At 44.3% G+C, this 17,171-nt stretch overlaps 1 protein-coding gene across 1 annotated transcript in view; it reads left to right on the forward strand.

The window, feature by feature from the left end:
• LOC144479463 (receptor-type tyrosine-protein phosphatase delta-like) overlaps positions 1-17,171 on the forward strand; it is a 526,436-nt gene that overhangs the window by 333,416 nt on the left and 175,849 nt on the right. Inside the window, exons 13-14 of the mRNA XM_078198154.1 lie at positions 3,450-3,594; positions 13,556-13,861. Of these exons, the coding sequence (XP_078054280.1) occupies positions 3,450-3,594; positions 13,556-13,861 (451 nt within the window). The remainder of the gene's footprint in view (positions 1-3,449; positions 3,595-13,555; positions 13,862-17,171) is intronic.

Raw genomic sequence — 17,171 nt, forward strand, 5'->3', positions numbered from 1 at the left:
CAACGGCAGGGAGAAGCACTTGTTTGGCCTGAAGTTTGAAAGTTTATTTATTCGTGTCACAAGTAGGCTTACATTCACACTGCAATGAAGTTACCGTGAAAATCCCCTAGTCGCCTCACTCCGGCGCCTGTTCGGGTACACTGAGGGAGAATTTTGTATGGCCAATGCATGTCTTTCGGACCGTGGGAGGAAACCGGAGCACCCGGAGGAAACCCACGCCGACACGGGGAGAATGTGCAGACTCCGCACAGACAGTGACCCAAGCCTGGAATCGAGCCCGGGTCCCTGGCCCTGTGAGGCAACAGTGCTAACCACTGTGCCACCGTGCCGGCCGAATACATTTTCAGCCATCTACAGTTAGATTGCATTCAATAAGGTGTCATGTGAAAGGTTGTTGCACAAGATGAGGTTAGGTCTAATATTATTATGGGAGGACGATTAGTTCAAGGACAGAAAACTAAATAAGAATAATGGGTAATTCTCTGGCTGTTAGGCAGTCACTAGTGAGTTACCACAAGCATCAGTGGTGGATCTAAGCTATCATAGAAACATAGAATCCTACAGTGCAGAAGGAGACCATTCGGCCCATCGAGTCTGCACCGACCACAATCCCACGGAGACCCTATCCCCATAACCCCACATTTTTATCCTGCTAGTCCCCCTGACACTAAGGGGCAATTTTAGCATGGCCAATCAACCTAACCCGCACACTTTTGGACTGTGAGAGGAAACCAGAGCACCCGGAGGAACCCACGCAGACACGGGGAGAATGTGCAGACTCCACACAGGCAGTGACCCGAGGCCGAAATTGAACCTAGGTCCCTGGCGCTGTGAGGCAGCAGTGCTAACCACCGTGCCATTGGGCTGCCCCTACCTACAAATAATATTCATACTTAAGTGAAGGTACTGAGTGTAATGTATCAAAGTTTGCTAAACGATACCAAAAGAGGTGATTCTCCACTCCTGCCAGTTGGAGGCAGGATCTCCGCTGGCCAGTTGAACTGGGTGTCAGGGCTAAAATCGGAGTTGTGCTGGGTGTCAAACCTATTGCGATTCTACCAATCCGCCCTACTGCAGGAACCTAATTGATATGCTGAAAATGTGAATAATGTGTTATTACCGGGCTTCAGGACGGATGTTCCAGCCTCCTGGTGTGCTGCCCCCCACCCCTTCCCCCCCCAACCCTCTCCCACACACACCATGAAGTCTAGGATGGGTTTAGTACAGGTCCTGACAGGCATGGACTCTGGCACGTTGGATTCCGGGGGGGGGGGGGGGGGGGGGGAGGTAGCAAAGAGATTCTGAGAGTGCTTGACAGGGTAGGTGATGAGGGGGTGTTTCCCAGGCTGGAGAGTCAAGAATTAGGGGCCATAGTCTCACAATAAGGCACCAGCCACTTTGGGCTGAAATGAGGAAAATAGTCTGTTTTGGAGAATCGCTCTTTCGGAGTGTCGAGCAGACTCGATGAGTAGGATGGCCTCTTTCTGCACTGTCGGGATTCCGTGGTTCTGTGGTCCTCACTCAGAGGGTTCTGAATCTTTGAAATTCTCTGCCTCAGAGATGCTCAATCATAGAAAATATTCAAGACTGCAGTTAGATTTTTGGACCCTCGGGGAAGGAAGAAATATGAGGATCATACGAAAGAATAGAGTTGAGGTCAGCAGTCTTATTAAATGGTGGAGCAGGCCCAGGGGGCCATAAGGTCTACTCCTACTCTTATTCTTTATGTTCTTATTCGTTCATTGTATTTATGCTCTTCACCCAAGTGGCAATATCTCTACCTCGTCTTCACCAAGCCACTCGATGATCTTACAGACCTTTATCTTGCCAACACCAGGAAACATCGAATTGACACAAGAGTAAAAATGTCCTGTACTTGTCCTGACACCTGATTGTCTTTTTATTCAATCCTGGGATGTGGGCATTGCTGGTTGGGCCAGCATTTATTGCCCATCCCTGAGAGCATTTAAGAGCCAACCACACTGCTGTGGCTCTGGAGTCACATGCAGGCCAGACTGGGTAAGGATGACAGATTTCCCTCCCTAAACGACGTGAGTGAACCGGGGGTTTTTTTTAACGACAATCGGCAATGGTTTCATGATCATCATCAGAATTTTAATTCCAGATTTTTTTTATTGAATTCAAATTCCACCACCTGTTGTGATGGGATTCGAACCCGGATCCCCGGAGCATTACCCTGGGTCTCTGGATTACAAGTCCAACGCCTCGTACTAGTAAAGCACGCCTCCCCTTAATGATGGTCAAGAAAGGACAAAGAGAGCCAGGCATTCCATCACACAGTCTGAGTTGGAGCCTGAGATTTGCAACGACTTTCAAATCTGCAAACCTCCCTCACAGAGTTAAACTCTGTTAACATCTTTCTTTGGCTCAGTTAAGAGTCTCAAGGGAGCTCAGTTCCACTTTAGCAGCAGACTGTTGCTATAGAGCATGTTTGTCCTTACACAATGTATAATATATCATAAGCATTTCCACAGGAAATCTGCTGATAATGTTATGTCAACATGCATTTTGTCCATTACAGGAGCTCTCTTTAAAATTTGAGCACAGAGTCAAAACCACTTATTTGTAGTTGTACAGAGAAACTCCGGAAAACCTTCCAGACAACAGAAAATATCTTGCCGATGCAAGACTGAGAATGTCTGTGACTGGTAATTGATCTGTAATATCATAGAGGTTTGCAGCATGGAAACAGGCCCTTCAGCCGAACTTGTCCTTGCCGCCCCTTTTATTAACCCCTAATCTAGTCCCAATTGCCCACGTTTGGCCCATATCCCTCTGTACCCATCTTACCCATGTAACTGTCTAAACGCTTTTTAAAAGACAAAATTGTACCCGCCTCTACTACTACCTCTGGCAGCTTGTTCCAGACACTCACCACCCTCTGTGTGAAAAAATTGCCCCTCTGGACACTTTTGTATCTCTCCCCTCTCACCTTAAACCTATGCCCTCCAGTTTTAGACTCCCCTACCTTTGGGAAAAGATATTGACTATCTTGCTGATTTATGCCCCTCATTATTTTATAGACCTCTATAAGATCGCCCCTCAGCCTCCTACACTTCAGAGAAAAACGTCCCAGTCTATCCAGCCTCTCCTTATAACTCAAACCATCAAGTTCCGGTAGCATCCTAGTAAATCTTTTTTGCACTCCTTCTAGTTTACTAATATCCTTTCTATAATAGGGTGACCAGAACTGCACACAGTATTCCAAGTGTGGCCTTACCAATATCATATTTTAGAAAGTCAATTTGATGTGCATTTAATCCAATCTTAAAGGCGTTTACATTTTAGCAGATGAATAATACATTGTGCGTCACTATGTATAATGTTAGTGTGAGCAATACCACAGGATATTCCCCGATATCTAGGTATGAGATGTGTAAACTGGTTTCAATATAACATCAAGTGCATATGGATGTTTCTTTCCACAGGAAGTGATAAACTTTAATCCTCGCACGTCGTACAGTGTGACCGGTCTACGTCCGAACACTCAGTACTATTTCCGATTGGCCGGACGCTCTGAGCATGGCCTTGGCGTCTTCACCTCCCAGATCTCTGCACGGACCCTCCAGGCCAGTAGGTTTCATTCCACGTTCACCTTTCAGATACTGTCAGAGCAAAGGATGTTGGGATTCTGTGTAAACTACAAGCCAAACATCCCTATGAAAAATTGAATTGCGGACATGCCAATTTAAAATGTCCATCTGCCTATACCCCCACTTACACTGAGAAAGTCTGGGTGAACCATTGTCTTTGGTCCCATCTGCCTGGGTTAGATTCATTGTCTCCCCATTCTGATATATACGTGAGAATACTGTAATGAAATGGGTTTAGACATTCGAACAGGTGGGAACAGGCCCATTTAATAAGAACATAAGAACTAGGAGCAGGAATAGGCCATTTGGCTCCTCGAGCCTGCTCCGCCATTCAATAAGTTCATGGCTGATCTTTTCGTGGACTCAGCTCCACTTACCCACCTGCTCACCATATCCCTTAATTCCTTTACTTGTTCAAAAATCTATCTAGCTTTGCCTTAAAAACATTCGATGAGGTAGCCCCAACTGCTTCCCCGGGCAGGGAATTCCACAGATTCACAACCCTTTGTGTGAAAAAGTTCCTCCTCAACTCGGTCCTAAATCTGCTCCCCCTTATTTTGAGGCTATGCCCCCTAGTTCTAGTTTCATCCACCAGTGAAAACAACCTCTCTGCTTCTATCTTATCTATACCTTTCATAATTTTATATGTTTCTGTAAGATCCCTCCTCATTCTTCTAAATTCCAATGGGTATCGTCCTAATCTACTCAGTCTCTCCTCATAAGCCAACCCTCTCAACTCCAGAATCAACCTAGTGAATCTCCACTGCGCCTCCAGTGCCAGTATATCCTTTCTCAAGTAAGGAGACCAAAACTGTACACGGTACTCCAGGTGTGGCCTCACCAGCACCTTATACAGCTGCAACATAACCTCGCTGTTTTTAAACTGCATCCCCCTCGCAATGAAGGACAAAATTCCATTTGTCTTCTTAATTACCTGATGCACTTGCAAACCAACTTTTTGCAATTCATGCACAGGTCCCACTACTCAGCGGCATGCTGCAATTTTTTTACCATTTAAATAATAGTTCATTTTGCTGTTATTCCATTTAGCACAACTGTCCATTGCATGGCACTCCATCCAAGTAGCCTGTAGCATTTGGCACTGGAGTGTTATCATTGATTTGTACTGTTAATATGATGAAGGGGAACCTTCATGTTGAATTCAGTCCAGGTCGGATGTTGCCAATTGAGATCCGTGACTTTTCATTGATAGAAAAATACATGTTTCACGCTCCACCCCCCCTTTTATTTTCTCTCAACCATTTTTTTCCCAAATATAATCAAATCATTTGAGGCAAGATGAGAACCCAGGATCATAGAAATCATAGAAACCCTACAGTACAGAAAGAGGCCATTCGGCCCATCGAGTCTGCACTGACCACAATCCCAACCCCCATATCTACCCACTAATCCCTCCAACCTACGCATCTCAGGACACTAAGGGGCAATTTTTAGCATGGCCAATCAACCTAACCTGCACATCTTTGGACTGTGGGAGGAAACGGGAGCACCCGGAGGAAACCCACGCAGACATGAGGAGAATGTGCAAACTCCACACAGACAGTGACCCAAGCCGGGAATCGAACCCAGGTCCCTGGAGCTGTGAAGCAGCAGTGCTAACCACTGTGCTACCGTGCCGCCCGATGGTTTCATACAGACTCTGCAGGACTCTGTTTGACCTGCAGAGTCTGCATGCATCACCCTATGGAGTTCCATTCCATTGGCAATCAGCTGCAGATTCCAATTCTTTGGCCAGAATGCTCCAATGTCATATGCCCCCGCCGTTGCTGCCAGTGAGAACAGAGAATTCGGCGCTCAACCAAATCTCCATTCACCACCGCAACTACCGGAGAATCCCAGCCATGGACAAGGTCGGAGAATCCCGGCCCTTATCTTGCATATCCCTAACTCTGTTGTCTTGCCAAATAAACCTGTTGGACTTTAACCTGGTGTTGTTAAAACTCTTACTGTCTTGCCAAACACGCAGACATGTTGGCTGTGGAAACAAGGTGGCTAAGGCCAGTGAGACGAACGCGGTAACTCTGTGTAATGAAAACAGAAAATGCTGTGTGCGTTTTCCTAAACACCCTTCATAGCAATACACTGTGTGCCATTTAAAATGCTCTGTCAATGAATGGTGAAATAAGCACTGTTGCTTTCTGAATACTTCACGCTGTTGGCAGTGCCACATCCCTTTCTTTCAGCCGTAACCCCAGTCACGTTTCTGAGGCAGAAAATTCAAATTACATTCTAAGAGTAAATTTGATTTCTGAAGACACCCCCCCAAAAGAGTGTTCTACTTTAGTAGTGTGTGCAGTCCCAGCAGCCTCTGCTCTGTGTCAGCTTATGGAAACCCAATTTTGGTATGTGTTGGTTGGTGTTACTAGGTGAGCAACTTACAACACAAACTAGGTTCTGGGTCAAGAGAAATGATTGTTCATTGAGAATATCAGTTAGGGGCCCTATCTTCTTACAGGTTTCTTCAGGGACTTGACTACACATCACCTAAGACATTGAAGTTGAATTTAGTCAGCGCAAGGGGATGGGATTTGAATTGAACCTGATTCTAACAAGCAAAGGAGAATACATTCGTGTCACGCCTTGTGTTAAGGGTTGGGTGGGCAAGTATGCAAGAAATGGTGTGGTTTATGTTGTGCTTGCCTTTGGTTGGCTTGACGAGGGATATGGAAGTAGCCCTTCATTTAGATGGGGGGACGGGTAGGAATGAGTCAGAAACCATTTCAGATTGGGTTTGCAGGAGGAAGTTTTGGAGCAGTTCAGAGTTGGGCTTTGAAGATCAAGATTTGAGAGGTGCCTCAGCTGGGTTATGGAAAAATAAGGGACTCCTTGTTCGGAGGAAGAGGAAGATGTGAAGGTTTATCCAGGTTAATTGTGGCAGAGAGGGAGGTGATTTAAACCCGCTGTAAGGTTAAGGGGGAAGAACCAAGCACCTCCATTTGTTGGAGACCAGGAAATGTAAGAGAAACACAAGGTTGGGTTGAGTCAGGAGTATTCCCTGGTTGGGTTCAGGGGGCAGATTTGGCACGTGCCTCAGTTAAATGGGTGAGGTTATATTGGACCAATTGAGATATGTGATGAACATTTGGCAGGGTTGAGAGGAAGGGAACAATGATTGGTATCTTTGGTTGGGTTTCCGTTACAGTGAGTGTGATGGTACCAATAGTTGCCCTATATTAACAGTGTGGCTTACATTATGTCCCTAATCGTTTTCTGGTAGGGTTCCTCATTAGCTGGCCTCTGCTAGTTGACGGATCACCAATACGTGCTTTGTGATTAACTGGACTGGACAAAAGTAGAAAAAGGCAATTGATTGAGATTTAACCAATATTCATTTTTAGTTTAATGGATTCCAATGTAAGTGAGACATTTCCTGTTCTAATTTGCTAACAAAGTCTATTAAACACATCCTGCTTCTACATATCATCTTCCACTTCACATAATTTCATCCACCTCCCTTTACCCCACACGCCCAATCATTTCAACCCATTACAGACCCTTGACTAGTACAAGGGCAAAAGTCATCATTTAACATTTAAGCCTCCCATAATTTTTTCCCCAAATTCTACTGGTGCAGATTAACTCGGCGTTCCGATGCTAGCTTTTACCAAGTCAGGTAGGTGCATCAATAGAGACATTGTAACTGGAGCCATGAGGAGTGGCCTCAACTGTCCAAACGTCATTTGGACCATTTCAGAATTTCAAACTTGGATCTTTTGATTAAACCATGATCCGGATTGTTGGTTTCATGCGACTGCCACGCAACTCCAAGAATTCTCCAGCGCAGAATAAGAAAACATGTTTCCTCTTATAAACAGGTTACCATGGTATCGCTAACTTTTCTCTTTTCAACTCTCCCTCTTAAGTACGCTCAAGAAAATTTTAGAAAAAGCACACAGCCCACATTCCGTAGTCTGTCTTTTTGTTCATATTTAGAAACAGATTCGCAAAAAAAAAACTGCAGGTGGTTTATCAGCATTGCCACCCATTCATGCTCACTCTCCATTTTTCCTTAATGCGTCACATCGCAGCAGAGGTACATTGGGCCTGGCTGTTAAACCTAATTACTGCCACCCCAGCCTTTTTCAAATTGGTTCCACTGCCTCAGTTTTGTTGGTTGAACAATATTTTCCTGCTGGTTACTTGGAAATGTAATTGGTTCAAAAACATTCGCGCATTTGCCCCAACATTTTCTGCCTCCTTGAAGGGCACCATTACGTTCTGGTAGTCTATATGAAATGTTCTTCTTGTGCATGCTCAGAAGTTTCATGCTAAGCTAATATGATGTGCGTTGACGCATGGGTGTGAACTGAACTGGACAGGTTGTGATGATCCTCGGTTTAGCGAGCGTTTTCTTTGGCGCTGGGTTAACTCGCATAGGGACGCTTCAATTCCCTCGGGCATGAAAGAGGAGGAATTCATTGACATTCCTACTCCTCATCAATGTCCAATAACTCCTAGAGACCCTTGCCAATTTTTTGAACTTTTTTTCAGATTTTTTAAATGTTAAAGTAAATCTAATTGTATTGCCACATGTCTCATCTTGAACAGGGAGACAGTAGTTTGGTACACAGAGGATACTTGCGTTTATTATTAGACTTTTCAGTTTGCTCGGATTAAGCCCTCTTCAAGAGAATTTATGTTCTGGCAAAGGGGAAAAGCGGACACTTTGTTTTTCCAGAGATTTGGATGTTGCCTCTCCCTAGACTAAGCTAAGTGCATCCACACCCTGTTATATGGCACAAATTGGTTGGTTCTTTAAAACTCTACGTACACACAGGCATGTACTGACCAGTAAAGAATATATTTGTGCATGGTCACATTTGACGGGAATAGACAATTGATGCACCTGGGAGCCCTCGTGAAACATTGGACAAGTGTAAGGAATCCATTAAACTGAAAAGAATATTTCTAACTGTAACCCTTTCAGTACTGAAATTCCAAGATGCATTCAGGAGACCACCCTGCCCTTGATCAATTGTATAGAAATTGGAAATTGACCTCTGAAAAGCAAGTGGAAGTCTACGTACTGAAAGGGCTTTACCATTTTGATCTGGGAAGAGGTTGAGCTAGTTTCACCAGAGGCCACAGGAAGGTTTTGGACTTTCACACCTTTAATCAGTAGTACCAGGTGAGTACAGACTGAGACAGACCAGCCAGAAAGTGGTGGATGCCTGTCCAAATCACCCTTTGATAACCATCCTCTTTGAAGCAGATTTATGGGTGACATCCAACATTGCAGACTACCTGGAGCCAGTTTCTAACCAAGTACTCACCTTTCTCTAGGGTTACCTAGAGACACTTGATGAAGAGAGGTTTTTTCCAAATCTAAAAGACCTACACACATTTATACCTTCAAATTAGTTGGTGGTTTTCCTCCATGTTTCCCTGCCTTAAGCAAGAAGGGGTAGAATTCTCCATGCCTAGTAAAACTCCCACTCTTTTCCTTATTCCTCATCCTTCCCCGCTCCAAAGTGAAGTTTGTTGCTCACTCCAGAGAGCGTGTATTCGAAACAATTCAAGCTTTACATTGCCATTGGTAACCAAAGCTTTCTCGCTCCAACCAACAGAATTTCCTAATTTCTTTTGTTTAAGATTCCTTCAGATAAATGAAACCTGTTAACGTGGCCAAGTTTCCAATCTGATTGTCACCTGTAGATCTGTTTCATGAGGTGAAATGATTGGATATCAAGGATCAAGATGTCATGCCAGGAAGTAAATTATGCAGAAAAGAGCTTCATGTTTGCAAAATAAAGCACAGTTGCTCCGAATAGGCTCAATAAGCTGGACTACAATTGTAGGACTAATAAAAACAGGCATCCTCTACTGTGGGTTAGTCTATTTTCAGGTCACTTTCTCATTCAGAGATGGTTAAAATCAGTAAGAGCTTCAGCAGGCCCTGTTGAGTTTCTCCTGACGCTGATGGATGAATGAGTAAATCACAGGGGTTGGCGCTCTGCTCCCACATGGCCTATTCCACGACAGCAAAGTGAGAATTCTGTCTAAACTGTTGCACTTGTCAAGTGTCTTATATTGATGAATTCTATCCCATCAGATACTCCTTGCTTTGTCTAACTAGTGATGCCACAACACATCCATCAGATCCAATAGCTTGATACTCTCACACTGCAGTTGTGAAAATACGCAATTCCTCTGCCTTATTTTCCTCATCGAAATGTACCCCAATAATTACCAGCAATCTCAAGAACGGTACTTCAACAGAACACAACACGTTTCTTAACATGAGCTTCTTTATTTAGAAATTTTGGCTAAGTTGTAAAACACAGATATTCATTGATATGGTTGGGGATCACGTCCAAATTGCTACTACCCTTGATTTGATTTGATTTATTATTGTCACATCTATCAGTATACAGTGAAGAGACACCAAGCCAATATCATTTAATGAACTGAAATTGGATTCATTGTAATTGCCCCCTTCTCCATATTGGTTGTTGTAAATTTGTACAAATCTGTGTCTGCAATCTGTAATTATTTATTCCAATTACTTTTCACTTAAACATTCCAGGGGTAGGTTGTTATTGGCAGCTCCAAGATGTTAGTCCGTGCTTTTCGTTTGCTTTCCAGCCGATATTTGCAAAGTGGCTGGGAGTGAATGAGAAAATGTCTCCTTACCACTGGGCAAAATTTCAAAACCAATCATTTGGAACAAAGCAAATTTAAGCTTCAGATGATCTTTAACTTCTCAAAAACTGACCCCAGTCGATAGTTCCAAGATGGAATACTTTGCCTGTCCCTTCCAAAACGGAACAGATTCTGGAATATTCTATGTGGGTTTTGTGGAAGTTGCCGATGCCCCGAGGTCTAGAAGTCTTAGTCTGCTTACTAATCTTTGGCCAATTATATGCTGGGAGAGAAAGGGTAGGTTAACAAGGCAATCAGAGCATGCAAAGAAAGTCTTTAGTGTAAAAGCTTGAAGGAATGTCAGGTACGTACCATGAAAAATACTTCTCAATTTGAACTGGGTTTTAATTTCTCTGTGTGTTAAGTTATTTTTTTCTATGCATGAATCCAGGAGGTTCTGGAGTATTTTGTGTACTTTATTTTTCTTGTTTTGTTTTGGTTTGCTTTTGATCTCGGAGTGAGTACATCACCCAGTTCTGTCCACTTTATATATGCTTTTTGCAAAATGTCTCAGACTCATTCTCAACCCAGACATTCACCACGAAGAATTAAATCTCAAGATGCCTTTGCACTGGGGTTCAATGTACGAAAATGAATTGTGCGGATTAACAAGCCAGAAGTGAGATATTGCTGGGTTGTTTGAGAATTAATTTGATTTTCAATGCATTTGGTCTCTTCTCTCCACAACCTCAAGGATAAGACAAGGCATGTCTGACCGTGGGCTGCTATATCACTGCATTGCCAGCAAACCTTCCAGTTCACCTCTGATACTATTTTCTCTAGTTTGGCCCAACCAAGCATGGGTGGCACAGTGGGTTAGCACTGCTGCCTCACAGCACCAGGGACCTGGGTTCAATTCCCGACTTGGGTCACTGTCTGTGCGGAGTCTGCATGTTCTCCCCGTGTCTGTGTGAGTGTCCTCCGGGTGCTCCAGTTTCCTCCCACAGTCCGAAAGATGTGCTGGTTAGGTGCATTGGCCGTGCTAAAATTCTTCCTCCGTGTACCCAAACAGGCGCCAAGGTGTGGCGACGAGGGGAGGTTCACAGTGACTTCATTGCAGTGTTAATGTAAGCCGACTTGTGGCACTAATAAATAAACTTTAAATTATAAGAGGAAAGGTAGGGAGTAAACATGGAGGCTGGCAAGCTTGTGAGGAGGCTGAAATATCCGTGTGGGACACAGCCGCGTCTTGGACAATAGAGAGATGAAATCGCAGTGAAGCGAGAGACTAATAGGCTCGTATCCCTCAGGGGGAAAGTATAAAGTTTTTTTCGTAGTTAGTCCAATCAACCTCTTCGGAAACTAGTAGGTTGCATCACAATGAAGGCTGGTCTAGATTGAAGTGCTGTAGTCCCTTGGGGCTATAAGACAGAAAATCATTCTTAGATAAACAGCCCTTTAAAGTTTATTTTATTACCTTATCCGAGGACTTTGCTATTATGACTACCCTGTACTTAAATATGTCTGTGAATAGAAACTCAAAATCTGAAATTATTCTTGCCAGATCTGCTCAACCTCGTGAAGCAAGCACCTTCGGTGTAAATGTCAGTTGCGTGTCCCTGATATATTTTTCAGTAAGTCACTGGTACCTGGTAAGCGATCATGGTGTATACCACTCAAAAACAGGCACCAGTTGAATTGGTGCTCGATGTGTTGGTTATTCGGAAAGTCCTGCTCTATCGGCACTCAGTGGTTAGCAATGATTTGCGTTCCAATTGCTTTCACAGAGCCCCCCGCCCCCTGACCAGCTTGTGCCTTTAGGTCTCTGCTCACGACTTACCTGGCCATAGTTTGTTGTTAGCATTAGGATCCTCTTACTCCCTGCGAAAGGAGTTTAATTGACAGGTGGGGAGCTAATCTGATACACTTTAAACAAATGAAAGGGAAAGACTTCAGTTTTAATGAACTGTTGCTGGGACCCTCTTTCTCCCCCCAATCCCGTTGCTCAATCTTTGCCCAATAACTGCCCTCCACAGGCCCCAGGATCAAAAGCTAGCAAGTGACAGCAACTTACACCATTACAGTGACGGATGCAGTTGTCTCTTTTGGAAGAGCAGGAATACAAATATTAGGGGGGTTACTATTTTGTGTCCATGCCCAGGTACACTGGATGGTATCGACGGAACAAGTAAGAAAGGATCAAATGGATTAGAACGCATACTTTGAAAAACATACTTTGAAAAACAAACTCCAATTACTTTTCCAGAATTGATTTGGATAGAGGATAATCAAACACCTGAAAGAGAGATATGGGGAGCAGGTAGGGAGGTGGATTTGTGACCAGGGAGAGATCAGTCATGATCTGATTGAATGGCGGAGCAGGCTCAAAGGGCTGAATTGCCTACTTCTCCTAATTCCTATGTCCCTTTGATCAGATGTGCGCATGTGCCTGCCCTGACTTCCAATAATTCACTGTGCACAAAGCACCTGGGTATAGATCCAGGGAGAACCTCCCTGTTGGATTCTCCAAAGCCTGCCCAGCTTTCACATATCAATCTCCTTGTGTCGGAGGAAAATAAATTTACACCACCTTTTACAGCAGTTGTATATCAGCCGCGCAATATCAGATGCCATTGAATATTCCAGTTACTGCTTTATCAGTAAATGAAGCCAGCAATCCAATGACATGCAGGTAAAAATAGCTCTTTCCTAATACTAAAGGTCAACTGTCCACCTCCGAGCTGCCCGTCAGTCCAATCTGCCAGCCTCCACCGCCTTGTTCTCTGCTGGATTACGAGTGGGAGGGCCTCGCTGCCGCCAAGTGTTTGACGGAGAGAGCTGGGCGGCTGGGAGAAGAGAGGGAAATGAAGTGGGTTGGGTGATGTACTTGCCTTCTGTTGGCCCAAGATAAAATGGGATGGAGGTGGCTCTGCAGAGAGACCAAAGAGTCAGACTGTCTTGTCCTGCTGCAGTGAGGTTGTGTAGAAGCGACCATGTTTGGATGGAGGGGAGGGATTAAATTACACTTAATCTTTATTTTGAAAAAACAGAGTCTGAAAACAATCCTACTTCAAGTCCTTCCACAAATAAGAATCTTTTGTTTTGATCATTCAAAAAAAACCTGAATCCTTCTGAAGACAGGATTGCTTTTGTTTAAACATCATACCAGGTTTTCTGTTGCTTTAGAATCTTCTGTTGTCTTTTTTTTGTTTCGTCTCAGTTTTTTGGGGACCATTTCCTTTCGCTTTTATCATTTTTCTTTTTTGTTTTATTGTTTTTCGCCCTCTTCCCTCCCATTGTTTTTTAACTCCTTCCTCTACTGCACCTCCCTGCAATAGAACCATCATCCCCTCCTCAAAATGTAAAGTGCACCAGCCCCAGTTCCACCAGCATTCTGGTAAGTTGGTGGCCGCCGCCACCAGAGAGTCAAAATGGCGACCTGGCAAAGTACAGTATCAGGTACCAAACGGTGCAGGGAGAGGACAAGCAGCTCCACGAGGTGAACGACATTCCGCCGACGACTACGCAGCTGCGGCTGGAGAGCTTGGCGAAATGGACGGAGTACCGGGTGACGGTGGTCGCACACACGATGGTCGGACCAGGCCCGGAGAGCGCACCCATATTCATTCGCACGGATGAAGATGGTAAGTCCGGGCAACCATCCTGTCCGCATTTCGAGGTTAAGAACTAGAGGTCACTCAATCATCTTAAAATGCACCTTGCCTGGGATTGCTATTCAAGTCCAGCAAGGTGCCAGTAACCTCAGTAGAAATGGCGGTCCTTGGACTTTTCGAAGAGTTATTTCTACTGAGCTTACTTGCTGGAGAAAATCAATCTTGTTGCTCGTTTATCTTTCCCTCTAATTTCTTTGAATGATTGCCAATATCCTCCCGGATTAGGGAACTCTGCTCGCTTAGTCTTCCTGAGTCGCCCAGAGACCTGTTCCAAAATGCCTGCTCCATTTTCCTGGTGGGAACATTTTCTTTTTATTACATAATGAAACTGCCCAAGAAAGTGAATTTTCCCCTATGTAGCTTTTTAGTTGTGTGCATTTCTCATCATCCATACCAGGAGAAAAATGGCATGAGTGAACATCTGTCCAGAGGAGTAGGGCAATTCCGGGCAGTGATTAATCCTTAAAACTACCTGTTTGGCCATGTTCTTTTCATCACCTGACCTTGTACCAACCTTATGTGGCTCAGTGTCAAATTTTGTAGAATATCTTAGGATGTTTTACCACGTTAACAGCTCTGAATGACACAACTTCTTGCCATAATCGAATGAATCACATTACAATACTTCAGAATACCTTCTTAGTCCGTGATACATTTGAAACATGTGGTATCCCCCCCCCCCCCCCCCCCCCCACTCTCCCCCAATGGTTTTTGTTTTGTAGAATTGTTTTCTGGAGCGCTAAGGAAAGTTTATGTCCATTGCAGTAAGGATTCAAGATGTGGAGATGCCGGCGTTGGACTGGGGTGAACACAGTAAGAGTTTTAACAACACCAGGTTAAAGTCCAACAGGTTTATTTGGCAGCAAATACCAAATTTGGTATACGCCGTTTGGTACCTGATAGCAAATGGTATTTGCTACCAAATAAACCTGTTGGACTTTAACCTGGTGTTGTTAAAACTGTAAGGATTCAATACAGGAGGCTGGGATGAGGCCAACAAGAAAATAAACAAGCACGGACTCACTAAGATAGTGAGGACAGGGATGAGGAGGAATTCATGCAGAACGTTTTGTCACAGTGCTGGCAGAAACCATGGCATCAGTAGATGGAAAAATAGGCGAGCATTTTAATTGGAGAGAGGTACAGGGCTATGGGGGAGCGTAAGGCGTTGGAATTAGTTTTGGATTGCTCTACCAGGGAGCTGATGCATTCGGGAGCCAGCAGGATTGCCTCCTTCTGTTTATAATTGTTATGGTTCTGACGGAGTGCTTTGATGGCCAGCTCTCCCGCAAGACTTTGTAACCTTAAAGAATAGGAGCGAAAGTGAGGTAAATTGAAATAGTTTAGCTGTTGCCAAACCATGTATTTGTAGCAACAAAACAAATCAGGAGTGAGCCTCTTGTACAACTTGCAATGCTGTGCTTAACCAGACAAAAGTGAAACTGGCTTCGCCCAACAGGTAGCAGCAAACGTAACAAAAGCCATTTTGGAATAATGCCAGCTCAATTATCACAGTATATAATTACAAAGCGAGAATAATCAGAGAACAGATTGAAATAAAAACTTGAGGGGGAAATTATAAAGCAGAGTAATAGCGAGAGACTCATTGACATTTGGAACACTGTTATTGAATGATTATGTTCCATTTAAACAAACACAAGCCTCAGTTTGTCTCTTCCTCTGACAAAACCAATCCACCAGTTTAAACTGTTGCCTGAGCAATTCCCACTTAACAATACATGGGAAAGAAAATAGGCAATTTCGTATCATCCTGTAATGGCCGCTGAAGCTGCTCACTTTTTCTGGGACTGGCTTCCTTTCAAAGAACCTCTCCCATATCTGCTGCCCTGATGCTATCCTTTGTTAAAGGTGTGTGTAGTGATGCACTTTCAGAAACATCATTAGTGACCAGCGTAGGATTTATTTACAAGGATCTACAAGAGCAGCAGCAGGCTCTGGAATGTCCCTTACCTAAGAGAACTCCTCCCCCTGAGATAACTCCCCACTGTGAGTCCCGATTGGTCACCCAGGCCAGGTGACCCTTACTCTACTGTGTTACCCTTAAGGGGACAATCGCCACATTGCTCCAAAGAACAGGGAAACCTTCACCTCATGCTGGCATCCCAAAGGTGTCTCTCTCCTCCAAATTCATCAACTGACGCCAGTCAGTGCCTCGTGACGGAGATAGTATTGATAGAGGTTCCATTATATATGGCACATGCATAGCGAATGGAATTTCTGGGCAAGTCACATCCTATCAGTTTTATTTGGAATCACGAGCTTTCGGAAAGCTGCTCCTTCAGCAGGTCTCACCTGATGAAGAAGCAGCGTTCCGAAAGCTCGTGATCCCAAATAAACCTGTTGGACTTTAACCTGGTGCTGTGAGACTTCTTACTGTGCCCACCCCAGTCCAACACCAGCATCTCCACATCATGCCTATCAGCCTTGTCCAAAGTGCCGTTGTTGAAAAGGTTTTGCTTTGGAAGTGGTTTCCCTGAAATATTCGCTCTGGGGTGAATGAGATCCACAGATTTCCCAGGGCTTGTTGGAGGTTACATTCCATTAAGGTTCAAACACTGCAGCAACAAAGATGGATTTTGCCAGCATTTCACCATTATTCATGTTGATCAAATTAAAGCATGTATGGAATAAATAGATGGCCCAGAATTCCAAGCTGGCTTTTATTCCCGGTATTTTCTGCCATGTTCCCATTCCTTGCTGCTGGACCTTCTCGGAGAGAAGTGGTACCTGGGTTCCAGCTTCCTGGTACGTCCGTCATTGCTTTGCGGTGTTCAGCTGACCACATGGGTTCTCGGTACCAGAGGGAAACTGAGATCCCGGGATGGGTCCACGCGATCCGGAAAGGTGTTAGGTTGGATTCCCGCCTGGGCTCACCGACCTGTTCCCAACTGACGATGGATAGAGGAGGGGAAAGATCAGAAAAGATCTTCATCCTGATTGGCTGAGAGCCGGCTCTGGCTCTGATGGCTCTCACTTAGCCTGCCAGTACTTCTTCATCAGAATCAAATAGTCAACTGGACCAAATACCAGAGAGCGATTGATGCCCATGATGCCCAACCCCAGTTGCCATCTTCACGATGGAAAAATTGGTGACAAAAAAATAAAGAATATCTGATATTAAAGAAAAGTAGATAAGAATAATTATATCCAGTCATTAAAGGGCCTCTGATATCTGTTGTGAATCGGCTCAGACTGCTAAAAGTAATCTATCTCCAACCTAATACCACATATTTATTTACTTAGTAGGGATCGTGAGGGA

Source organism: Mustelus asterias, chromosome 26 (genome assembly GCF_964213995.1).
Source record: "Mustelus asterias chromosome 26, sMusAst1.hap1.1, whole genome shotgun sequence".
Taxonomy (NCBI): domain Eukaryota; kingdom Metazoa; phylum Chordata; class Chondrichthyes; order Carcharhiniformes; family Triakidae; genus Mustelus; species Mustelus asterias.